General features: G+C 48.8%; 1 protein-coding gene across 10 annotated transcripts in view; it reads right to left on the bottom strand.

The window, feature by feature from the left end:
* The window catches only part of AIFM3 (AIF family member 3), a 50381-nt gene extending 24686 nt beyond the window's left edge, over positions 1-25695 (bottom strand). The window contains exons 1-4 of one of the 10 annotated variants that reach the window (XM_079322179.1): positions 25502-25523; positions 25024-25107; positions 16172-16312; positions 8653-8866 (exon numbers count right to left, since the gene is read on the bottom strand). In XM_079322179.1, coding sequence (XP_079178305.1) covers positions 8653-8866; positions 16172-16202 — 245 coding nt within the window. In that variant the 5' untranslated portion in view covers positions 16203-16312; positions 25024-25107; positions 25502-25523. The other 9 variants (XM_079322177.1, XM_079322175.1, XM_079322176.1 and 6 more) reach the window with 9 other exon arrangements.
* Between the last annotated feature and the right edge of the window lie 1477 nt (positions 25696-27172).

Raw genomic sequence — 27172 nt, 5'->3', positions numbered from 1 at the left:
GGTCTGCGTGAGCGACATCAATCTCTATTTCACAGTCATGGGGTTTTTCCAGCTTTAATACAATTGCTTTAATATACTAAACTCTACTCTACTCTACTCTACTCTACTCTACTCTACTCTACTCTACTCTACTCTACTCTACTCTACTCTACTATTAGTTTTAGCTTTTATCCTGTATAGTAAATAATTCTGAGTAAGATCTTTTTGTCTAATCATTTATGATAACAAATCATTCTTTTTTATACAAATATATCTGTTTTGCCATCCTTATCCCTGCAGGACAAAGTTGTACAAAGGTTCAATCACACTTTTGTAGTTCCTTAGATTTAAACACTTGGCAGGTCTAGGATTGGATCCAGCTACACCAAGGCTTCTCTTGGAGAAGGAATTTAAAAATCCAGAGGGTCCTTTCTGCATCTCCTGACGCAGCAACAGCTTCTCTCACAAACTTGGTCTGAAACTCCCACTCCACCCAAGACAAATTGACATAGTTAGCAGGATGGCAAATAATTCTGAGAAAGAGACAAAAGGCTTAATAGAATATTTACAGCAGCACAGGACATATATTGACACTTACAATCTTTGGTTCATGAACAATTGATATGAGTGGGAAAGGATACAAGGGAAATTAAATAAAAAGAGGGATTACTGGAAGATTAAAAAAGAAGAGCTATCATGTGTCCTGTACTGGGATTATACTTAAAGGCTTGGCCAAAGATATTTCGGCAGCTTTGCAGAGCAGTACCCAAGCATTGCTGAGTGACACTGATGTTGTTCTGCACTGAGCAGACGTTTACTCTCTGCCCTCTCACTGTGCCTCCACCAGGACCACCAGACCTTCCTCTCAGCACATCCTGTCTCTTCTCACCTCTCAGATGCTCCTTTCCAACCAATAGTTCTGATACATTCTGTGCAATCCATGGTCTGCCTGAGGCACTGAATCTCTTTCCAATGCAACTATCAGCAGTTGCTTCCTCAGAGGAGAGTCTTCCAGATAACCATGGAGGAAAGTAAGAGTTGAGGAGAGAGCCCTCACTTTGTAAAGAGCTGGACAAGGAACACAGAGGTGCTGCTCCCTGGAGACTTCTTCTCTTCCAGCCAGAAAGCCTATCCCTACACAGCTTGATGTTTATCTGGAAAGCCTGGTTGCTCCCACTGCATGGAGAGGACTATCTCTACAGCTATCCCAGCACATTACCTTTGGGGTGCCAAACATATCACTGCGGCCATAGCAAACCCCACTTGCTCAAAGAAGTCATTGGCCATGAGTGATTCCAGAATGCTATTCATGCACAACAGGTTCCAGGGTCTCAGGAGAATGGGACAGACTTTGCATGTTTATTCCTTCTCAAATAACATCCCAACTCAATTCCACTACTTGGCCTCAGGCTACATAGACACTTGCCCCACTCTGCTTTGCAGTCATAAAGATGAGAACAGGGCTCAACCCACTAACACCTCTTCCACCCCCAAACCCACTTCAAGCCAGACTTTGGACAAGTGCTTCACCTGCATCAACTGCTGAATGACAAATGCTCACTTTACCAATTTCCTTGCCACCTTGGGTGAAAACCAGCAGAGCTCATCACACCTGCCCTTTGCCCCATTAATTCAGCCACCTTGCTCCTCAGAGATCCAGCTCTGCTCCCTCCCCAAGCAGGGCACGCAGCACTTGGAGCTATTCCCTCTGCACAAGGGGAACGGAGCAGTGCAAGTCCTTCTGCATTCCTCAGCTGATAAAACCTGCTCAATGGCAACCATAACTCCATGGGAAGATACGATAAGATAAGTTAAAGAATTTACAGCTTCCCCAAGAAGATGTGTGAGCTGAGAGTCAAAAACAAGACCTGGTCTCTTCAAGACAGCACACAGCTACCTGCAAGGTTCCCATCCTGCACTCACTCCAGAGTAATCCAGAGAATGATTTACACTGCCCTACGCCCTGCCAAGCTGTTTACTCAGTTAGGAATTTGTCCTGTTGTCCTACCCTACTCCCAACCTGGGAAGCACAGCTAAATCTCAGCTCTGGTCTGCAAAGGACCTTTGCTCAGGAGCTGTGAGAGTATTGGGGGGCTGTTTTCTGTCCTTCCAGTTAGCCTGCTGGGTTTATCCTCCAGTATCTTTCTGCATCTCAGTTCTGCTGAGACTATGCTGGTAGCAGAAAAACATAAAGGTTGGGCAGAAAGCATACTCTGTGCTTGCAGACTTTACTAAGGCAAGGAGCAGTGCCCGAAGCCTCATGCCAGCACCCTGCACTGCTGCCATACCCATGCACACTCCTACCCAGCACGCTCCTTGGGAGAATCATCCCTGAAAATCCCTCTGGGTGCCAGCACGAGGGGGTTCCTTTGGCTTGGCCTATTGTTCACATGAGTTGTGGGACCCTCTAAGAGCACTCCTATCATGACCTGCACTCAGCTTGCTGGAAAACAGCTATTCTCAACCAAAATTGTCTGGTTCTGGCACGTCTGCTGTCACATTCATAGCACGTTGCAGCAGCTGATGCACATGGGACCAGCTCCCAGACCAATGCCAGTTCCTAGCCCTGGCTTCAGCTGAGGAGCTCCCTGCTATGGCCACCTGCAGCCAAGTATGTTCTCACAGGCTGCAGCCAGCTCCTTCTCACCTTCCCCACAGCCAGAAGAGCTCTCCATATATTTTCATCTATCATATTCTCTACTCCCCAGTCAATCTAGCTATTCACAGAATCACAAGGTGGCTTGTGTGGAAAAGGACCTTAATGACCCTCTCATTCTACCCTCTGCTATGGGCAGGGACATCTATAGACCAGGTGAGGCTGCATCTCGACCCTGGAATAGAACCCTCCCTGTGCAACCAGTATTTCCCAAGACAGATTTCCCCTTTTCCTTCACTCTGCCATCAAGGCAATTCCGGCTGCTGCCTGTGCTCTGCCCTGCTCCTCTCCAGCCCTGCTGCCTCTGCTCACCTGCACAGACGGCAGTAGGTCACCCACACCTCCACATGTCAAATCTCCTTGAGGGATACTCTGCATCACCCACCAAAGGCACCCACATCCTTGAGCAAAAACGATCCCACAGATGGGTTTGTCTTTTCTTGAGGTAGAATGGATCCAAACTTACCTCCTTAACACATTCCTCACATGCACCACAGGGACTTTATCCCCTTCTACAGTACAGGTTTTGATTGAGCAGGGCCAGCCCAATTGGCAGACCCTCTGGTGTTAACTGACAATGTGGCCTTCACTAAATATAGATCCCAGTGTTCGAAGGTTCCACCACCCATTGATTCCAATGTAGTTTTTAACAGTGCATTGCACCATTCCACTTTCCCAGGGGCTGGTGCATGACAGGGAATATAGTACACCCACTCATTACCTTGTTCAGTGTTCATAAGCCCAGTTCCCCAGAACCTTTAACAGAGCCCGGGTGTTTGTAAGGATACTTTTGAAATTAGTCCCATTGTCTGACTCAGTTCTTTCAGTGCTGCAGTGTTGCCACAGGATTTGTTTTCCAAGAGTCAAAATGGTGTTCCAGACAGTGGTATAAAGCACGGGCTATGTCTCCAGCTATCCAGTCATGCCTTCTACCATTGTCAGCACCTAATGCTTGCCTTGGCAGCAGGTTTGCAGCAGTGTGATGGAATCCTTCTGCCAGCCTCTCCATATTTACATTGACTACCACCCCCTAGAGCACAGGAGCTTTACTCACTTGGCCTTCTTGATCACAACATACTTTTCACAATCACAGATTACCCAGGATATAGTGTCCATAATTAAGTCCACCCCTCTAATCATGAGGCCATGCTGCATCTCTTCCTTGATGGCCTGAGGTATTATGGGCCCATTAAGCCATAAATTTTTCACCCTTATCATGCTAGCCCAGACCTACACTTCAGTCTTGGTAGCTCAATCCACCTGCCCATTGTCATTATGCTCTTCAGTGCCTGTCTCTTATGGACATCCACATGACAGACTTTGACAGCTAACTCTGCCCAGGCAGCAATGTCTTGCCACAATTCAGCAGCCAAGATGGGTTTCTCTCTGTGCTGCTAGTCAGTCTTTTTCCATTGTTCCAGCCACCCCCACAGAGCATTTGCTACCATCCATGAGTAATTGTAGAGTGTTGACCATTTCTCTCACTCAGCAATGTCTAAAGTCAGCTGGAAGGCTTTCAACTCTGCAAACTGATTTGATCCACTTGTCCCTCAATACCTGCTGCCACTCACCATACAGGGTCACATATGTCAGCCTTCCATGTTCAATGCATCCCTGCAATAAGGCAGGAACTGTCAGTGAAGAGGACACATTGCTTTTCATTTTCAGGTAGCTGATCATATGGCTGGGGCCTCCTCAGCACATCACCTTCTCCTCCTCCTCTTCTTCTGATGACAGTCTGAAATTTTCACCTTAGGGCCAGTTTGTGATGATTTCCAAAATCTCAGGGTGATTGGGGCTTCCTATCTGAGCCTGCTGTGTGATCAGACCAATCTACTTACTCCAGGTAACATCAGTGGCATTGATGTACAGCAGAGACTTTCTCTTTGAACACCCAGCACAGCACTGATAGTTGGGGAGCCAGAAGGAGCTGTGCTTCCGTGCTAATGCCTTCTGAAGCAGATCAAACCTCTTAACAAACTCTTTTTCATCTGGTGTGTAACAGGTCTCAGATCTTGAGGTATACTCAGGTCTACCTGAGTCCAGAACCCTAGAGGCTCCAGAAGGACCATTCTTCCTGGCTGTGGTATACAGCACATTTTTCTCACCCTGTCCTGTCCTGACAAGGACTACTGCATCAACAATCTCCTGTTTAATTTGTCTCAAAGATTCTTGTTCTTCAAGATCCCTCCTTAAATCATTCTTCTCGTGCGTCACATGATAGACAGGGCTGACAATCTGACTGTACTCTGGAATATGCATCCTCCATAGCTCCTAGGAAAGCCTGTGTCTCCTTGATGGCTGGTCGGGACAAAGCTGGTCGGTTTTTGGCCACATCCATTGGAATCTGACATCTTTGTGAGAACACCTTTCCCTCACACTTGACAGGAGCCACCTCCAGAGATGAGAGTTTCCGTCCCCTTCCCAATTTCCTTGGGTCTTAGTTTGAAAGATAGATGTCTGCTAAGAAAGACAGGATCCTCCCTTGAAATGGAATATGTGACTCCTTTCCCTCCGAATCATTAAGTGTCTTTCAGGCAAAGATATGGGGGAAGGAATAGCAGTTCTTTACTAGTGAGCATAACAAGGCAAACAAACAGCAACCATGGCATTCCCAGCAAACAGACAGACCCCCAGACCCAGCCTCTCTCGGCCGCAGGCACTTTCCCCTTGGTGCAGTTCTGGGCACAGCCAGCAGGGGCGCTGGTGGCTCGCGGCCGGGCAGGCGGGTGCGATGATTGCCCTGCGGCTGCAGGGGGCGCTGCGGAGCAGGCTCGGCGAGCACGCGGTGATGGCGGCTGGGCTGGGATGGGAGGGGATGGAGAAAGGGGCGGCTGCTCCCGGTGCCCCAGCAGCACCGTGGGGAGCTGGAAGCTGAGCAGCAGGAATAAGCAAAGACATCCCCGAGTGGTGGATGAGACATACCGAACTCCACAGCTGTAGCTGGAACTGCAGGCGTCCTGGCAGGCAGGGGATGCAGGGCTGCAGAGCAGTGAAAACTCTGAGCAGTGGCAAAAGAATGGCGACAGCTGTGACAGCTCCTAAGCAGATGGTGACGGCCCTTTTCTTTTTTTAAGTGAAGTAGGGTATTAATAAGATCCCAGTTCAGCGGCTGCTAGCACAAGCAAAAGGCTAACCCCACAGTAGAATGAGCAGGGCTGGGTTGGGCTCTGGCGGCAAATTCTGGCCCCCGAGGGAGAGAGAGCCAGCAGCTGCCCCAGCACAGTCTTTTACCTGCCCAACTCTCTCAGTATCTCTGCCCCTCCAAGACATATCTCAAATAAGAGAAGTACAGCCAGATGCCCGTCTACCCTGAGCTTGGCAACTTCTTTTGTCTCTCTTAAGTACCCAGTCATTCCTTTTTCCAGCAACTTAAGGGACAAAATTCTGTAAGGAAAAAAAAAGATCCTAACCCCAAACATCTTGTCAGTGCTCACATCCCAGGACAAGGATCCCAGTTCCTTGGTTTCACTACCACCTAGTTCCACACTGTGGGCCTTGATAACCCAGCACTGGAGCAGCCAAGTCGCCAGGGGCTCTCCCAACTGGCAGCTGAAGTCTTTTTTGGATATCCCACAACTCACATGGGGATGGGGATTGGGTGATTGCCTCTTCCTCCTGTTCTGAGGGTCCTGGTTCCTCTTCATCCCTCACTAAGCAATCGGATTTTGCCTTGGATGTCTTCTTCTGAAAAGGGGCAAGTGCTCCTGGAGTGGGCTGCTGCCCTGGTTCAGCTGCAGCTGGAGTATCCACGGTGCCTGCTGCTCTGCCTTCCTCTTCCTCTCCCTGAGAGTGCTGTCTGGGATGGAGCACTGTCTGATAAATAGCAGCCAGAGCCCAACACTGCATAACTTTGCACCTCTCTGGAACTGTCACAGCATTTTTCTTTCAAATATTCTTCCACTTTATCAGGATCCTGTAGTAGTTCAGGGATGAACTTCCAAACCAGTGGAGCAGAACAGTCCTGTTTCTGCCACATTACATGCCACTCATGACTATCCACCCCTGGGGCAGATCTCTAAATGATCTTCCTAAAAATCTCTTTTGTAACTCTAAACATGGTGTGGACTGCACTGAGGAGATCTGGAAGTCTTAGCAATGAGAACATGCTTTCCTTAACATCCAAGGGAAATTCAAAATCCTCAAAAGCTGTTGTCACAGGTTTGAAGGAGGAAAAAATGACAAAACCTGCAAAAAATATTTCTCCCTTGCTCTTCCCACAGACTGGGTATGATTATTAATGGACTCAGAAACAGCAGCCAAGGACAAGGCAGGAGATCAACACTGAATACACATCCCAAGTGGCCCTCATTGTCCTCAATGTTATCATGTCATAAGCCAATATCCCACAGTGCAGTAACAGAGCGATCCTGACCCCTCCCCTGCTCTCAAAGGAGCACTGTGATGGGCACAGACAGCATCTATGAAAATACAGACAGGGTGAGGTACCACACCCGCATGAACAGACCAAGCAACATTGTGGCCAGTTGCTCTGTACCTGATACAACAAATGCTTAGATCACATTTTGTTTCCAACCCTCTCTGGGCAGATCTCTTGATATCTCAACCTTTCCCACCCCATGTTGGGTGCTAAGTAAGGCTGCTGTGGTTTAGGAATGGAATTCCCCAATTTAGTGCTCCCACTAAAACCATGCTGCTGCTCATTCTCCCTCTCTATTTGTGGGTGGCTGGAGAAGAATTGGAGTCACAAAATGCAAAGATCGCAGGCTGAGATAACAATTTACTGGAAACAGCAATGAGATAAGAAAACCAACAATATCATCAAGAACATTTATAACACAAGTGTACAAAAGAGAGTGAGTCACATGCCAAAATGCTCACCAGAGCTGAGCTCACTACCCCACTCCCTGTGGCTTGGAACCAGCATTACCCCACCTTCCACTTTCTGTACACTATGCTCTGTCCCTCACAGTTACTCAACCAGAAGGAACCACTTCTCCCCACAAAAGACTCCCTTCCCCTGCCCTGGCAATGAAATGAGGTTGTATAGAATAATCTCCGAGTTCTGGCCATGCACCTCCTGGCTACTGCAAAAATTAACCTTGTCCTGGTTGGAACCAGGATACAAGCCAAGCAGCCTCAACTGCTCCACATCATGTGAGGATTTAATTCAACAGTGTCCAGTCCTTTGTAGAATGGTATAATACATAAATTCCCATTGCAATGAAAAAAAACGAAAAAACAAAAATGTTTATTCCTGGATGAACTTACATAAGAAAATGAATTTATGGCACATGAAGTCCCTTAAGTTTAGCACAAAGTAGTCCATAGTACATGGATTGCTCTTGGATACTATCACAGGCAATACTTCAATTTAAAGCAAACAGCTGCCAGACTCCTGCTGTGTCCCACACACATTTTGTTGCTCCCTCACTGGAACTAAAGCTGTTCCAAACTATTTTCTTTTACAGATGGAGCCCTCTGAGATATCAATGGAATCTGTACTTCTGCCCCAGAAAAGAGGCACCTGTAAAGCACAGTGACTGGGACAGGCACTCTTTACACTTCAAAAATTAAATCAGGGCACTGAATGTGCCCAGCTGAAATGTACTCTTATTTGCAAAAAGATCTGAAAAGCTACATCCTTACTGAAAGAGCAAATTGATGAGCCCAGCTGGAAGACCCAAGCACTGCAAACAGAATGAAGCACATGACCCACCTCATCAGCTCCACCCATATGCTTCTCCTGTTGTTTTGTAAAATCACTAAAGCTGTAAATTTATTTTAAAAAGTCTAGGTTGGTTAACACAAGTTGAGTAAGGCCTCCTGAGAAATTCTGCTACAGAATATCACCTCTTTCTGAGACAAGTCCCAGTCCAGATCATGCAAGGAACAGAAAACCTTCTGGTAAAAACAGTCACTTGTCCATGATGTAATTTTTTAAGATATAAAAAAGCTTACAAAGTTAAATTATCATCTCAGATAACTTTAAAGAACAAGAGAGGTTAGGTTAGAAGCTCTCTCAAGTTTTATCTGCAAAAACTTTGAGTACTTACTGTCCATTCTCCAGGTCCTTCACGTGGCACACAGACGCTTCTACCACGTCCTTTGGGTTGTGGTAGGGGTTGCTGGCAATTGGATGCTCCTCAAGGTGGTAGTGCCGGGCAGTCCCATTGACTTTGTAGATCAGAGGGCTGGCTTTCCCATTGGGTGACATCTCTTCCTTGCTTCTCTCCTTTTCAGGTATCACAACTTCAATTTTCACTTCAACTACAGGAACAACCCAAAACCTTTGTTAAAATGAAGCCAGAGGTTTTGCTGCTCTTCACTGTTCTATCACTTCATCCTTCTCTGAACTTGGAAACAGACATCAAAATAGATATTTTTGTTAGCTTGACTTGGAAGATAAAACATTTAACATCAAGCTCAGCTTCATTACCTGAGCCCATTATTCCTCTGTTTTTTCTGCATTGGGCACTTTGCATTCATGAAGTATATATTCTTGAAAGCAGACATGAGTCATTGGTGCAAAACAACCTCTCAGGTACAGTTCTTATCCTGTTTAATGGAAAACAGCTTCAGGCAGCTCCATATGAGGCATGCCAAGGTCTCTGGAGCTCAGACAGACTTCAAAAACCCCTTTAATTGTTAGTAGGTAATGTTAACTGAAAGAGAAAGCCAACACTGCATGGTCCATAAAGCTGCTTCATTAGATGGAGACCAATTAATAAGGAACTAGAAATATCCGCAATTATTTCCACATGAGGTTTTGAGTGTAGAGTGACTCTACGATAATAGGTGAGACAAGCAAGTATGGTCCCTTTTTCTCACATGTACACCAGTGAAGAGTTCTGACAATAAATCATCCCTGTCCTGGGGACCAGAGGATCCAGGGACACATGGGAGCAGGGACAGTGGGGAGCAAAGGCGCTCTCTTCAGCCACCCAGGTGAGGACACGCAGAAGTTACTGTGAGGGTGGTGAGGCCTGGCACATGTTTGCTCAGAGAAGCTGTGGCTGTCCCATCCCTGGAAGTGCCCAAGGCCAGGTTAGATGGCACTTGGAACAACCTGGAATAGTGAAAGGAGTCCCTGGCCATGGGCAGGGGGTGGGACTGGATGAGCTTTAAGACGTCCTCCAGCCCAAATCATTCTGTCATTCTGTGTTGATACGAGCTCCCTGAAGGGCAGTGCCCACCCACCCTACCCACAGCCAGCTACACCCCCATGACCCACCCCATGCCCAGGCTGGGCAAGCTGGTCACAGCAGCATCAGAAGCCACTGATGAGCTCTCACATCACAAAGTGGAAAACATCACTTTATCATCTAGGGACTTCATCAAGCTAAAGCCATTAATATAATAATAAACACTAGGGAGTTTGATAGCAAGCCAGGGGAAAGTGCTGGAGACTGATGAAGTGTCTCAAGTACATGGGAAATCATTGAGGTTTCCCCATCTTATAAATGTCATGAACAAGAAAATCTGTAGAAGATGGAGTTCACAAACTAAACAGCTTAAGGAAAGGCTAAAAACAAGCCCTTCAGCAAGGCTTGTGAATGACAGGGATGCTGGTTCTTCCCAGCCTCATCTGTTGTCCCAAACCTTTTATTGCAAGAATAATGAGAGAACAGTGGAAGAACAAGTCAGGGAGAAGAATTTTGAAAGGGAGAAAAGCAAGTGGCCATGGCCATGCAGGCCCTAGAGGCAGGCAGCTATCTCACGAGTCCTGCACGCTTCTGCTGTTTGTGCATGCTCAGCAAGGCAAGGGATGCATAGCTTTTTGCCAAAGTGCCAAATCCCTGTGCTCACCAGGCAAGATTCACCATGGGTAGTGACAGACAGATCCAGGAAAGTGATTTTCTGTGTATGAACACTGAATCAACAGAAAACATCACCATCTACTGTGCTCTTGCAACTGCAGGAGTTAATGCAAATATATAGGGCCAGCACCATGCATTAAAAACCCCCACATTGCTATGAGCAAATCTGTTCCTGGAACTCTAGAGAAGCAGCTCAGCTGCTGCAGGCACCCAGTGAAGAGGCTGCTCTCCATAAGCACCGCTTTCCTAGGGCATTGGGAAAAGAAGATAAGGATTTTCCAGGACAGAGTTTGGAAGTATAATGAATACCCTTTATGCCAGTCCCAGTGAAATACTTTTGGCTCAAGAAACAGGAGGCTGATATCATATGGTTTCACAGTCAATCTGCAGAAAATGTGGCTGTGCATCCTTGCAGCCAGACTGCAGAGCCAGACCATGTCGCAGGATGAGAAAAAGGTTGGACAAAGCTGGTGGCTCTGAGCCCTAATGGTGAGGGGGACATGGATATCAGTGAATCCATCCTGCAGGTAACAACTCCCATCTCTCACTTTGCTGATGTCCCAGGACTTGTTTTCCAGAGAGTTTGGGTCAGGTGAGCACATGGAGTGCCCACTGATTCACAGGCAAATGAACCTGCAGAGATGAAGATGGAAATGTAGCTGTAAGCTTTTCCCTTCTTCCTCAGTTAGAAAAACATATGCAGGAAGCAGCAGGTCTCTGGCACTCAGCCATCCCCACCTGGCACCTACCAACACTGCTGGACAAATGTCCAGAGGAAAAGAAAAAGAATTATAAAATCTTCCCTCTGCTATTTCGGGTCCTACACTTCACTCTTTGCCTCTGTGGGGAGCATATCCCACTTGCCTCTCAGCAACCCTTTTTACCCCTACGTCCTCCTCCTTCTCATGCCTCTCAGCTCCTCATGGGGTGTCTATGTGGCCTGAAACCTGCATTCCTGAGGGATGATCCCTCCAGGAATCCAGGACTAAGCAGCACCTGAGCTGATCCAGCAAACTGGTTCAGTTGCCAACAGGGAAAATGACATTTAAATGAAATACTTATAAACTGAAGTTTATTCTGAAATCCAATTGGTGCAATGGGGCGGGGGTCAGTGTTTTCCAGCTGTTTGACAGGGTATCTATAGCTGCTAGAAGAGGGTCTGGACCTTAAAGCAAATGGACTGGTAAGCTTTAGGCATGTTACTACAAATCTAGACAGTAGGCAACTCCTCAAGAATATAGGTAGAGATATGGATATTCCTACATAGGTATGGGCATAAAGAGATGATACAGATTAAAATGTAAATAGAGATTTATATATGTATAGATATAGATATAGATATAGATATAGATATAGATATAGATATAGATATAGATATAGATATAGATATAGATATAGATGACATAAAGAGACAGAGATGTGCCTGCTTGCCCTGTGCCACCAACATCACTTACACACTTACATATGTGTGTTTGTGTAAGTTCAGGCACATTTTTAACATATCTCTATACACATATGCTTACATAGATGAAGAACCAAAAGGCCAGGGCTGGAAATATTTTATAAGAATATAGAAAAAAGCAGAGGAACCAGCTGAGCATTAGCAAGTGTTCATATCACATATCCATGTACACCTCAGCATGGCAAGCTCTCACTACCCAAAAATCCTGAGTCAGCTCCTCAAACTCACAGAATCATTTAAAATACAGACTCTTGACTAGACTATAAATTTTGACCCATTTTTTTTTTCTCCCAGGTTTTCAGCCTTAAAGTCAAGCATGGCTGGGATCCTTCACATACAATCAGGAATCATGTCCCAACACCATTTATCACAGTTGGTATTGTTTTTCTCTTGTGGCCACAATGTTCTTGTGCTTTGTCTTGATGTCACTCACACAAGCAGTCAGTCTTGAACATCCCATTACATCTCCTGTAAATTTATTCCTTCTCCATCACTATTCACAGCCTTGTGGGACCACTCAAAACCTCTGCATGCTCTTGGAGAGATACTTCAGACGTGAGGCTGGAACTGTTGACATCGATCCCAAAGCAGGGTACTGACAGGTAGGTGGGCTGCAGCACCGGGTCACAGGCTTTCTTTTTAAAAAATTAGGGCAATTAGATGCCCCAATACTTCTCTATCACAGGATTGGGTTCCCAGTATGGCTCAGAGCCCTTCTGGATGCTGAATTTAAATTATGGATATTGGGCCATTGACAGATTGTACCTCCAGTTACCCAATACTTAAAATACTAGAAACCAGTGAAATATTGAGTTAATATGGGAAGCAAGAATTGACATGAGCCAAGAGCTGACTTGAGCCAAGGGGAGTCTGGATAAGATGAAGATGCCTGGCTATAGGGGATGGAGGAGCTGAGCTGGCAAGGGGAGAGAATGTGTCTGCCTTCTCCAGCCCCAAAATCTTGTGATGCCTCAGAGTGTGCCACTTCAGGGCTGAAGGCACCGGGCAGAGGAGCACTGAGGGCAGGCTGTATGGTGCCAACAGCTTTGGGAGCAGTGGAAACCAGAAACGCATCAAGGGATGATGCCCAAGGTACAGCTAGACATCTCAGTTTATCCCATTAGGGTTTATTTTCCTAAAGCCAGCACAGAATAAATCTACCACCATGGGACATGTTTGGGGCTTACTGTGCCCTGCCAGTGCTGCACTCTCCAGGCATTCCCTGGCTCACCCACCCCACCTGAACTACAAGCCCCAATGACAGGAACTTCAGGCGGTCTCAAAGAAACTCCAAACCATTTTTATGGACCTCTTCTCCCCTCCTTCCAAGGCCAGGGCTTGGAGCAACCGCGTCTAGTGGAAGGTGTCCCTGCCCATAGCAGGGGGTTGAAACTACTTGATCGTTACAGACCCTTCCGTCATTCCGTCATTCTATCATTCTATTAAAAATGACAGAGCCAATGACAAAAGCACCATGTCAAATGTGCCTGGTTCTGCTCTCCCTCTCCAGAAGCTCTGTCAGCAAGTGGAACAGTCCAAAACCAGGAGGTAGGACTTACCAGCCAAGGCTGGGGACAAGCTCAGAGCCAAGCTCTGAGGTCACACAGCCAATGACACTCCTCCAGCAGTGGTGGGTGGGAAGGGAGCACATTTCCTTCTAAATGCATCCTCCAAGCAAGGCAAAGCCCACCCCCAGACACTCCATGTGCTGGGAAGCAACTGCTCTGTCATCAAACACTGAGCCCAGCAGAAAAAGAATCACAATTTATAGGTTTTGAAACCACTCTACCACACCCAGCACAAGAGACTGAGCTGCTACAGCTCACACAGCTGGCACATGATGCATCCTGTCACCCACTATCCTGAGCTGGCTGTGCTGTGGAAGCGGGTGCTAGGATACCACTCAGGCTGCCAGCTGGGCAGCTCATCCCCAATGCATCACACACCTGAGACAAACCCGGGGAGAAAATGATGAAGAAATTGAGAACTGGGCCTTCAGAAGAGGATCTGGCATCACAGGACTGCAGCAATTATCAGATTGCTTCACTGTTTGAACATAAGTTCTTAATTAAACACTGAAATATCCAGACAGGGATGGGTGCTGCAGCAGCAGCCAAACCTCACGCCTGGCCAGCAGTACAGTCAGCACAGCTATTTAGGGATCCAGGACTCCACTCCCCAGAGCTCTTGTATCACTCATCTGCCCATCAAAAGGTGATATGTGCACAGTGCCAAGGTTATCTTGAGGGTGCTCAGGGCAACTGAGGGTCTTTCTTGTAATGAAGGAGATGGAGCAGATAAGGACCTCATGTACACCTTGAAAAATGCCTGAATCAGTTCTGCTCACTTCAGGCTGCATCCAAAATATTCCCTTCATGTGGAAACAGCACTGATGGGGCAAATGGCTCTATTCTGTCCCTGCTTCTTATTCAGACAAGGAATAGGTGAATTCCTATAAATAATAAAGTCCAGCACTAATACTGTACAATTCCCACATGAATAACAGTTCAACTCTAATACTGTACAATTCCCATATGAAACATCAGTGAAACTCTTTGCTATAACAATCAGTATCCTCAAATGCCTCTGTTTACCTCTTTGCATTTGCAGGTTTTATAAGCCTGGGATGAAGCCCTGCAGTCAGCGTTGAGCTACCCAGGGGCTGTGGAAGGCTTGTGCAGAGCCTTTGAAGATGCTAATCCAAACCAGAGCTGAAGGATGGAGGTGTGTTGCAGGGTGGCATTTTTCAGGCATTTGTCCCTACTATGCAAATACAGCTCTCCACAAAAATCTGCAGCTCAGGAAAGAGGTCTGAAGAGTATTGGTGTTCCAGCACTGGTCCAAGATTACATAGTTTTGCTGATATGATACAAAATTAAGTGGAGCGTATAACAGAGTTAGTCACAAGTTTAGTCAACAAAGGCATTTACTCCTGGATGTGTTTTTACTTCTCAAACATCTTAAGGAAACACATAAACAAGGCTTTCAGAGAGAAACTTACAGGTCAGAGTGTCCAGTGCCACATTACCTAGGTGGTGACCCACAACATAATCACAGTAGAGGTCAAAGGCAGAAAACCACCTTTATTTTCTCATTGTGCCTTGCATAAAGCACCTTATTCCATGGATGCTCAGTGTGTGTCAACTTCTGTGCCCCTTCTGACCAGTTTAGTCCTTCAACCTGAAATCCCTTCTGACTCATGCAATGAAGACAAATTGCCAAGAAAAGATCCCCAAAAGATATCTTTCTACCCACAAAGGCTACACAGGGATGCTGACTGATCTGATAAATCATCACCATTCTCTGATTCCCCTTGCCCTGGGGCACAAGCAAGTAACAAGGACAAGGTCACACTAAGCACCCTCTGAGGTGGCCAAAACAAGCTGCAGAGTGGGAGCTGGGAGCACTCCTCCATGGCAGCTTCAGGAACAGTGACAGGACCAGCCATTGTGAGAGTCCTGTGCTAGGGCCATGCAGGTGCTGCCAGGTGTGATGAGTATGAGTGACCATGCAGTGCCTGCTCATGCCCAGCCTGCTCAGGACAGGGCTGAGCATTGACACTTCCACACAAGGCCCCCTCAACCAGCCAGATTGCCTGGGCAGGTGGTCCCACCCCTACCCCTCACACATACTCCCAACCTTCTCCAAACCCTACAGAGCAGGGAGCCCACCCAGCCCAGCCATGGAAAGAATGTGCCAGGCAAGGGGAGAAACCTTGATGTCCAGGTGTCGACAGCTGCTTTCCCCACCAAAAGCAGTACAGACAGACAAGCTTCACCAAGAAAACAAAATCTCAACAGCAGAGCAGCTCCAGGACCTGGCCTACTCCTTCCCAGGCCATTCCTTTCCAGCAGGGAAAGAAATAAGGGCTGGCCAGTGAGTGACAAAACTGTGGCAGAAGGAAGGTGCTGGAGGCCTGTGTGTCTGTGCTTGGACAGCTGCCACCCTAAACTTACATTGCAGCATGAGGGGGGCAACCCTGCTCCAGATCCAGCAGAAAGGTAGAAGCAAGTGGGTGGTGAAGAACACAGAGATGTGACCAGGCAGAGATATCTCCCTTGTGGTAGAGGGTGAGCTCCACTCCCACCCATCTTCCAACGGCCCTGGCCCTGCTGCAACCCCCCACAGCTCCCTGCCTGGGAGTGAGAGCACTGAGGAATTTGGGGGGATTAAGAGCCCAGTAATCCTCCCGGCAGGAGCCGAGCATTAACATTCCCCTGGCCAGCGTCCACCGCTGGCCTATTTCTCCCACGGGGGCAGTGGGACGGGGGCCCGGCATCGGAGGGCAGTCACCTGGTTTGGGCTTGGAGAAGCATCCTCCCATGGCGCCGGGCGGGACAGCAGCGGGGGCCGGGCTGGGCAGCTCAGCGAGGGCGCGGCCACATCCTGGCAAGGTCCAGGGAGCTCCGTGTCCCAGCTCCGCGTCGATCCCACCTGCGCTGAGCAGAAAAGCTCCGTGAGAGCTGGTGCGGCCGGAGGGTGCGTGCGGCAAGGGGGGGAAGCAAAGCCATAACAACGCTGCCCTGCGGACACACACCGTGGGCACCCCGGTGACCCGAGGGACAAGGGGACAGCGAGCTGCTGGGGTCACCGTGCTGGGAGACACCACTAAATTTAGTTATGATGTTTATCAACTCAGTTAATTACAAAACCCCTCATATCATTTGTGGCCAGAGTTTAATAACTACCCAAAGCCCTGCCTTTGGGAATTAAAGCTCTAAGCACACAGGTCATGGCCCAAATACAATGACTGAACCATAAATACGTTTCAGTTGGGTTTTTTGTGTTATTATTAGGAGACTGAAAAAAAGAAGTTTGCTCTATTGTACAGTCCTGCAAGTTCCCTTATGTCAGTTATGCTCATTCCTGCAGAAATGCCATTGGCTTAGGAACAATTAGTTATTTAGAGAAAGTGTTTTTTATATCAGACTGTTTTGCATCAACTGCCTGTTTTTACACGATTGAGATGATTTTTTTTTTTTTTTAATTTTTAATGTCAGGTTGTGTTTCTCTTATTATCTTTGTCTTGTGGTGCTCTCAGATTTGGTACAGACTAAGAATTTGGATAAACCTTGAAAACAGCAAAGAGTCATCAAACACACTGGCAATAAAATAGTACATTTCATCCATTTTACTCATTCCTACCTAAATTGAACAGATTTACTAAGGTTTTGCCAAATATTTTTCAAAAAGCTCTCTGATCTGGGCAGGAAGTTAAAAACAATTTCCAAACTGTATTTTGAGACAGGCAAAGTAGGTTTTTCCGTAGCTCAGAAAATGCCTTGAGATCTGTACAATGAGAAGAAATTAGGGAAGTACCAGGAGAGAGATACCAAGCACTTTCTCTTCTTAGCTTAAACATCAACACTAAATATCAAGATGTATCCCTCTGTTTTCAGTTATATCCCTCCAAAACACACCTTCAAACTCCCCTTCCATGCATAGCATCACCTCTGCCAAGCCCCAGCTCTGCTGCAGAAGCAGCTTCAGAGCCGTTGAATAAGCAATCCAAGCTATAGAGGAACAGAAGCCCAATGCCTTGTCCATGATGCAAAGCAGGCCTGTGCTATTTGATAATCTGCAAAGAGGGATTATTAAATGTAGAGGGAAGAGCTCTTCTTCCAAGAGCATCCCAGGAAAGTAGTATGACAATGTTTATGTAAGAACAAATGCAAAAAAAAAAAAAGATACCATGTAAGAAAGTGCATAAATGCAGAGGAAGATTTGGGAAGAGTGGGGGAAAACAGAGTGGGGACGTCATATGCAGTAACTGCTGTAGAGCCCTTTGCCAGAAGCAGGAGAAAGAAAGGGAAAATGGCTTTGTGCCAGGCAAACCAAGTCTTGAGTCACTGGTGTACCAGTGTTACAGGACAATAATTCAGTGCATATAATAAAATACTGCCACTGGTGCCTCGGGAGCAAACCAAGTCGCTGCTAACCCAGACCAGCTCCTTGCAGTTCATTTCCTGCAGCAGAAGTGGACACTGTGGTGGCAAGACAGGATCATGGCCCAGGGAAGCAGTGCCTGGCACATTGCAGCATTCCCTTAGGGTGCTGCACATATGGGAGACCACAGCAGGGACCCCTGGGCAGGTGATGGGTTGGATGGCAGAAGGGTGGCTCTCAAATATGCCTCACCAGAGAATCACTCCAACTTCTCCAACCCTCCCAGCGATGCTGATGTGGGACTGGTTTCTAGATGTCTGGCTGATTTGAACAAGGACATGGAGGGATGTCAGAGTTCCTGAATGTTGGAATGTCAGCCACTCATCCGAGATGCCTTTGCTGTTTTTGGACATTAAAGATGGCAATCTGCATCCCCTCAAGCCCACTTCACATCTCCTGATTTCTCCACTGATGATTCCTCTAGCCTTTCCAAGGCACAGAAACATCTGCACCTCCCAAAGTGGGTCAGAGGGAAGTGTTTGCTATCAAAGGTGTCCCTTTGGCAAAAGCAAAATGGTTCTTGGTAGAATTTCTGCTGATGTTGTCAGAGGAGAAGCCATCTAGCTGCTCCTAGCCTCAGTCCCAGCAAGCACATGGAGATCCTTCAGAGTCAGCTGAGACTCGGCTGGTTGAAGAAAGGCACCAGCCTCCCCTGTCAGAACACCTCAGGGGACACTGCAGGGCCATGTCACTGCTAGTGGCATCCAGAGATATCGATCCAGAGCTGGATCCTGCAGGATTCATGGCCAAAGCCATAAGCTCTGTTAGGAGAAGGAAATAAGCCTATACACAACATAATGTAGCTGAACCCAGGATCCCCTGTAAAACCCTGCTAGGTCCTGAAGGGCGATGGCCTGATCTAAACAAGGTATCCATGCTCAGTAAACCAGTTTATCATCTGTTCCCTGAACAAAACAACACTCTGTGGCACATAGCTGAACAGGAACACCTTCAGCATCTGCTCAGAGAGGGCAAGAACGAGTGGTCTATCAAAATATGAAGCAACTGAGGAACATACTAAGTCCCGTGCCTAAAGAGTCTAGTGTGAATGAGGAACTAGCCCTACACCAGACTGTCTGCAGAACTCCATCATCCACAGAGAGCACTGCCCAAGTATACAATCAGGGACACCAGCCTGCTCCCAAACAGGAGAAACTGGTAAAATGATCCAACAGGAGAAACATGGAAAACAGTCTAGTGCTACTAACAATGAGCACTTCCCCTGCATAGCAGTGAAATATGCAAAATATGGCAACATCAAGCTTCAGTGCAGGTCAGGGATATCAGACCAGACAGCCCACCTGGCTCAGCCCAGTGTCCACTGCCTGAACATGGCCAACAGCACCCATCTGCAACAAGCAGGCAGGAACAGGGCAGGAAGGCAGGGACACGCCAGCCACACTTCACACTGGGGTCAGAGTAGGATCCAGAGCCTGCACCACTTCCAAGCAGTGCAGTGCTGGCAGAGCTATTATTAGCACTGTGCTTCTGCTCTCTGCAGTGCCCCAGGCTCCTGTTTTAATCAAGTGCTCTGCTGTGACTCCAAAATCCTTTCCAAGGGCTAATGTGGCAACTATATAACTATATAAGTATATTAGCACACCTTAGATATAAATAATGTTTTTCCCTGAGCATCAGTTTGTGTTTATTGCCCCAGTATCATTTCCTCACCAGGTACCCAGGTCCCTCCTACCCAGCTGCAGCATCTGTCAGCATCTGTCCTGCTGCTGTAAATAATCCTGCATCACCTGCCTAGAAATCTGGTACAGATATGAGCACCAAGCCATGCCCTGTGCTCATCTCCCAGAGATGAGTTCCAGCTAGCTCTAGCTAGCTTCAGCTGGAGAGTTTGCAGTCTCAGCACCCTCCAGCTGGAGACCTCTGTGGAGCACTGAACACACTAGTGGCACTGTTGATGGAGTCCCCTCAGCCGTGATTCATCTGCAGTGTGAGGGGGACCTGGTGCACGTGGACAGCAGCTGCCCCTGTGGCCTCTCCAGGCTCCTCCAGACATTCTTACTGAGCTTCTGACTGCACACTCACCTTTTTGTGGACATCACCCTGACCCCTATTGCCCTGGCCACACCAGCCCTGAGTGCCACCAGAGGAAGAAGAGGCAAGAGGACTGCTTCTAATTCCCTTCTCACTTTTCCAGCACAAGTCTCCTCACCGGTCGCTTGGACAGATAGAGGGGGATTCTCCACCTCTCAAGGCAGCTCTATCCCCTCCCCATCCCATTTAAACCCTCTCCCCAAGCCCTGGTCCCAAATTTCCTCTCCTCAGTGATGTGGGAGCTCCCAGTGTCATCAAGAAGATGCCTGATATGATCTCCTGGCACCAGGGGCCAGCAGTGTGAGCCACAGAAGGCAGGGGCTTGGTGACAACTCAACACATGCTCTCAGAGTAGGGACCCTGCCTGGGGCCAAAGTATGGAGGAGACAAATATCATGGAGCAGCTGCCAGCTCTTGAGGATCCTGGATTTGGCTAACAGAATAAGAAACATCTCTGACCCTGGGTCTAACAATCCCAGATCCTCCAGGCTTTGCACTGGTCTTCCCACAGCTGCATCTCCTCCACTGTCCTGTTCTTCTCTTGGGACAGACCCAAGACAGCCCTAGGTCTGCTGAGGGCACAGTTCAGGTTCCCAAGGCTCAGGAACATGCCCATCATTCCAAGGAAAACAGACAACAATGGATGCTCCCTTCCTGCCATCATTAGCACCCAACCTCCATTCCTCCAGGGAGCTCAGGATCATGTGCTCAGCCAGCCTTTCTCCTCTCTTGATTTCCAGGCACTACTGCTTGGACTGGCTCCCACCCACAGCTGGAAATGCCTGAACAATCTCTGCCATGGGTCCAGCAAACCAGACTCCAAGGACTTTTGTCTTCTCCACACAAATGGAGAGCTCTTTGCTTCCTTTGCAGTGCTCTGCAGCAGGATCTGGAGGAAAGCCCCAAGGGCAGTTGTGGTCATGACTATGATGGTATTCATCTCCCATTAGGGTGGCACCTCTTGCTCTGCACCTTCTGTCCATGATTATGGAAAAATTTAGACTGGAAGGGGTCCCTCGTGGTCATACAACCCAATCCCAATTCCACCCTGTGAGCAGGGTGACATAACAACCTGGATCGAACTAATTCTATCTTAAGCTATTCTATCTTAAGCTTTGGAGAATGGACCCACTAACATCTGGGAGTCCTCAAGGGTAACAGACCTTTTAGATGGGTATCAGTGGGAAAAATTCAGTGGTCTACAAAGAACAAGCAGATCCATTTCTGGCATCTGGAGACTACCACAGAGCTTCCCATCCACATATTTGCCAGATGCAGCACTCATTAAAAATGGGAACAGATGTTGAAAGATTTCCCTTCCTCAACACTTTGGAGCACTGATGGTTTCCTGGTGAGACTGGAAATTAATTTTTACTCCAGGATACTCCATTTCTGAAGTATTTTGTGGTGCTGAGCCCCCCTGAGATGCCTCCTGTAGAGGAAAGAAGGGAGTTAGGCAGCTGTGCTGTGCCCTGGAGCCATGACAGCCACATGGGTCGGGCACAGGGGTTGCTCACATGCTCAGGGAACAGCTCATTGCCAGTTTGGGGTCAGGAAGGATCTCCCTTGGAGACTGGTGTAAGTGCCAGGGGGCTTTTGCCTTCCTCTATAGCTCTGAGCATCACCCCTTGCCAGGCTCCTCAGGGCTGTTTCTGGCCAGAGATTCCCTGCTGTAGCAAGGCCAGGAGTCCAGCTGTGCGTGTGATCTCTCCACCTCTCTTCCCTATGGCAGCTTTGTTTTTCTAGGTTTCAGTCTCTTGTAGCATAGGTCTTCTAAGGCAATGTCCAACAGCTCCACACTGAACAGGAGTTGCCCATTTTTAACTGCCCCTGCATACAATAAAATTTTCTTTTTATTGAATCTGGGTTCTGTTGTCTGCAAACATTTGCTTATTTCTGCCCTGAGAACTTTGTCCTTCAGGAGCTTTATCAGCTCCCACAGATAATTTTTGGACTCAGAATGATGTTGCAGCTATTTGAAGAGCTCAGCACTTTCTTAATGAGACATCCTTCGTGGATGTTTCTAAAAGGTTCAGGTCATTTCTGCTCTGTTTAAGGACTGAGCTCAACATCTGGAAAACTTGCTTGTCTGCTCTGCAGAGTGAAGGGTACTGTGTGCCTATTCCAACCATTCACATCAGCTCTGCAAGCTGGTTCACACATCCCCCAAGCAGGAACACCAAGAGAAGGGGGCAGCTGGAGCCTCAGAGCATCTAATGTCACCATCCATGCTTGCAGGGAAGAGCTGTCCCTGACTCTGGTCTCTACTGTGGGAAAAAAAAACAACCCCTGATCCCAAACCATGCCCTATCCACTACAGTGTTGCCAATTCTCTGTACATTCAAAATATTGTCTTTAACACAAGACCAGCAGGAGCCACGGAGCAGTCACAGCAGCAGACCTGTTTTGGTCACACCCTACAACCAAAGCACAGCACAGATCCCACCACTGTAGTCTCTCCAGTCCATCCCATAAAGCTTAGTCTGTCCAATGGGGCAGCCCAGGTTCTGGTCCTTGGACACAAGGATTCTGATCCACCTGGTCCTGAACATCACAAGGACCCAGAGCATTCTTTCCCACCTACCTCCTCACCACACACAATGGCCCCCAGCAGTGAACCCCATCCTTCAGCCCCACCACTACCCTGCGCACCAGCACTCTCCCACTGTTCACCTTCCCTCTCCAACATCAGCCAGTCTCCACTGGTGTGGCAGAGTCTCAGTCCATCTCCACAAAGCCTGTCAGAGCAGAAGCCAGCACACACCCCACAGTGGACACACCATACTCCTCATGGTGCAGAGTAGGGGTGAAACAGTATTTGGGTTCCAGCTGTTGTCCAAGCACAGCCACACAATCAGTGTCTCACAGCCCACAGGCACCTTCCTGCCATCCTTACCACCCTGCAGAGATCAATTCCCCCAAAAAACCACAGCAACCACTGGCACAAAGTCCTACTGACACCCTGAGTTGCCTGCAGCTCCCCTCTCTGCTCACCCTGGGGTCCATCCTCCACGTGCTGCAACTCCCTGGGTGCCACAGCTCATGATCTCAGTGAGGGATCCCCATGCTTCCCAGCAAGGTCTGGATCAGCAAAACCAAACTGCCCTGTCTCCAGGGCAAGCCAGACTCTGCTGCCAAAAAAAGCAGTTCTCTCCACTGGACACAGGACTCTGAACACAGCCCAGGCATGGTTGGAGCACTGGGGAGCCCAAGGCTCTACCCCGACCCCATGGACCATGCTGTGCACTCTGTGTTATCAACATCACCCGCAGCAGCCCTGCCCTGACCCCAGGGAGGGGCACAGGACTTGCCTGCCAAGAGAAAAGGAGACAGTGGGAAGAGAATCAAGTCACACAGAAGAGAGCATGACAAGGCATGATATTTTTAGGGCAGGGAGAGCTTGTGTTTTTAAAGTAATATGAGGTTGAAAACAGATGGTCTCCATCCTGAAGTTAACATTTTTGTCAGGAATCACACTACAAGGGATGAAAAGAGAGTTTCACAACCCCTAGCTGTTGTTCCCAGACCAAACCAGTGGATCAGCCTTCCAGAATGGGGTGCCCAACTGAAGGACCACCCCTGTGTTCGTATCACTGCTTCTTGTCCCTCCACCTCAAAGATACTGCACACAGGACATGGTAACACTGCTTGTGCAGGCATGCAATGCAGCACAGGCCACCCTCTGCCCATGGAACAGATGAGCCAAAATCAAGAGGTCTGGAACACAGGAATCCCATTTTCTTGTCTCCCTGGCACCCCAACCTCCTCTTTACCTCTCTAGCTTTTCACCCCGATTTTCCCCCCTAGCTCCCTAGCTAGCTTCCCTTTCCCTCTGCCAAACCCTCCCATTTCCATTTTCCTGCCGTTTCCATACCTATCCTGAACCTGCTGCCTGGCTTCTGCTTCAGGGTCCCCCACCTGCTGACACACAGTGAGTCTGACACCCTCAGAGCAGTTCTGGACCCCTCCTTCGCCTCCTGTTTTGTCCTTCACCTTGCTTGCCCAGCCCTCTCAATATAGCCCTCCCTGCCAAAGCTTTACCTCTCCACCCATTTGCTGGTGGGGTCCAAGATTTTCTTTACACTCACCGGGAGAAAGCACCGCGTTTGGCTTTGCCAGGTGATTTCCTTTCAAACGGTCCCAAGAAACAGAAGCAAAAGAAGCCAAAAAAAAAAAAAAAAAAAAAGCCAAGCTACAAAACGGCGAGAGCAGCTCACGGCCCCAGCGCTGGGCTGCACGGCCCCGTCCCAGCGCGGCCAGAGAGGGATGCGGGCAGGAGTGACGTGCCCGGTGCACTTCACCTTGTCACGAGGAGTTTGTGTCAGCGGCAGCACAGAGAGCTACAAAGCTGCCGCTTGGTTCATGCACCCCGCTGACTCCCGAAGAAGTGCAGCGGGAACGCCGTGTCAGAGAACAATCACACAGGATTGTTTTCCTGTCTGCTGCTTCAGCAATTTACCGGCTCCAGGTTAAAGGCTCATTCGGCAGCACTTGTCACTGCCATCCCTCCAGACACCTCTGTGAGCTGGACTGGAAACCATTAATCATGGTGTTCACTTCAGATCGTAAAGATTCGCCACTAAAGATCATAAATGTTGGGAAATCTCCCTGGATAAAGAGTGCTCGATGCAAAAATCAAATCATTTCACAACATGAAAGACCTTTAATTCTCATTTGCTCCACTACAGGCAGTCAAGCCCCTGCTGTGCTGTCACTGCCAGGTCCCCATTGCAATCTGCGTTCCCCACAGGAGCTGGAGTAGGGAGGAAGGAATTTATCCCGGCAATGTTTTCCAAGACTAACAGCTACAGTACAACGCCATAGTCCAGCTCCATCCACCACATTCAGATGTTCCCTCTCGAAGGAGACCATGCAGTTCATAGAAACATAGAATGTCCTGAGTTGGAAGGATCACACAAGGATCATGGAATGGCTTGGGTTAGAAGAGACCTTAAAGCTCATCGCTTTCTACACCCCTTGCAGGGACAGGGACACCTTCCACTACCCCAGGTTGCTCCAAGCCTCTGTCCAGCCTGGATTTGGACGCTTCCAGGGATGGAGCATCCACAGCTTCTCTAAGCAGCCTCTGCCGTTGCCTCACCACCCTCAAAGTGGAGAATATCTTCCTAGCATTTAATCTTATCTACCTTTCTTCAGCTTAAAGACATTCACTCCTGTCCGGGCGAGATCATGGTCACCCAAAACAGGGACAAACAAACCTGGAGAACACGCTGGCGGGAGGACATGATACAGGGACCTAAACCCCGTCCAGGACAAACGGGGCTTTTCTCCGCGACCCATTTTTTATGCCGCTTTGATTTCCTGGGCATTTGCTGCATCTCAGGAGAGATGCGGAGATACGCGGCGCTCTCGCACGGCCCGCCCACGGCTCCGACCCCGGCCCCGCCGGCAGCTGCGGCTGTAGAGGAGCCCCCGGGCCCGCCGCGCGCCCCGCTAATCCCGATACCCACGGTGCTCTCGCTCCCGGGGGCAGCGGCGGCCCCCACCGACCGCTCCCCGCGGCCGAAGGCGTGGTGCGGTGCGGTCCTGGACAGCGGCCTTACACTGGGAGCTCCCCTCGCTTCACATCTTCACCGGGACGCGTCCCCTCCGCCCCGCGCTTACCTGGGCAGCAGCGGCGGTGCCGGCGCGGCGGGCGGAGCGCGGCCGGTCCCGGGGCGGGGCGGGGCGCGGGACACGCCCCCGCAGCCGGAGCGGAGCGGGAGGTCCCCGCCGGCCCTGCTCGCTCTCGGTACTCGCGGGGCGGGGGTCCCCGCTTGCCCTGGGCGCACCGGGGGAGTTGTTTCTGCTTGGTCTCACGGGGCCTCTACTGCTAGGGCTATTCCTGCCCACCTGAAATACCCCGGCCCGGCCCTTCCCAGGTCACTTGCTTTACATTTTCATTCTGGATTCATATCTCTGCTCCCCCCTCGAAGACAATGACTTGCACCACCCTCCGCTTCCTCCTGCCTGGAACCTTTCTTCTCCCCAGAAAACTTTCTCCCTATCAGGCCATCTGGAAGTGTCAGCATCTCTCTGCGCCTTTTTCTATTACATGCCCCAAATCTGTTCTTTATTTTCAGTGGGTGACTTTTGAGATCACCCTGAGTACAGAGGAAGGTTCAACACCCGCCCCCACCCCGCCCCCGATAATTTGTGCCAACTCTCTGCTCTCTTACACCCCAAATATACAACCTTTATGCTTTCTAGGCAGATCACTACTCTTTAATATCCAGCTTCAGTTCCCTGCTCCAAGTGGGATAAGATGCCTAACTGGGCTGTTCATCTGCAGTTCTCACTGCTGTTAAAAAAAAAAAAAAAAAAAATACCCAAGGATGAAACATTCCAGCATAGAAGTTCCAGGGACCCACGTGCTTCCAGAGCATTGGGAGGTGCACAGTGGGTTCCCATGGAACTGCCTCAATTCTAAGGCAGGAGAAATGATCCCATGTCTCCATGTGGTGCTGTGCCTCCCTGCTGCAGAGCTCCATGGAATGTGGTATTTACTGACAGCAGGGGCCCCTAGCAGACCCATCACCTCCATTACCCTACACAGTGTGCAGGGTTTTTGCCTGTGGTGTGAAAATGTGCTCCTATGCAACTGGCAACCAAACAGCAAGGATTGAGCCTTGGAAGGAGACAGTAAATGGGTTTGCAGGGAATTATCCTGACAGCAAGCTCTATCACAAGCTGTGGGTGGCCATGCTTTAAGCTGAAAGAGGGTAGATTTAAATTGGATATTGGAAAGAAATTCTTCCCTGTGAGGGTGGTGGGGCATTGGCACAGGTTGTCCAGAGAAGCTGTTGCCCTATTCCTGGAAGAGTCCAAGGCCAGGTAGGATAGGGCTTGGAGCAACCTGGGATAGTGGAAGGTGTCCCTGCCCCTGGCAGGGGTGTGTACTAGATGACCTTTAAAAATCTCTTCCAACTCAAACCACTCCATGATTCTATGCTTAACTGGCACCACTAGTGGACAAAATTTGGGTTTGTTTCACTGCACCTTACAGGTCCAAGCACATCACCCCAGGGGTGGGACTATGAGACATGAGCAGAACTGTGGGGCTGTGCTGCCCCAGGAAAATCAAGAGATGAAACTCTGCCTGCAGTGGGGTGATTGGGCAGGAGCCCAGAGGGATGGACAGCTGGAGGTCCTTCCTTTCCCAGAAACCTCACAGAGCTGCTAGGTAGTGTGTGCCCCTAAGACTGTTGTTTCTTGGGCTCCTGGCACTGGCACACTGACACCACTCACACTGAGCACTGCCTGCACTGCGGTGTTGGTCACTGAAATGTCACAGCA

Source organism: Erithacus rubecula, assembly GCF_903797595.1.
Source record: "Erithacus rubecula genome assembly, chromosome: 19".
NCBI lineage: Eukaryota > Metazoa > Chordata > Aves > Passeriformes > Muscicapidae > Erithacus > Erithacus rubecula.
The sequence above is the reverse complement of the archived record's forward strand: the minus strand, read 5'-3'. Positions and strand labels throughout refer to the sequence as shown.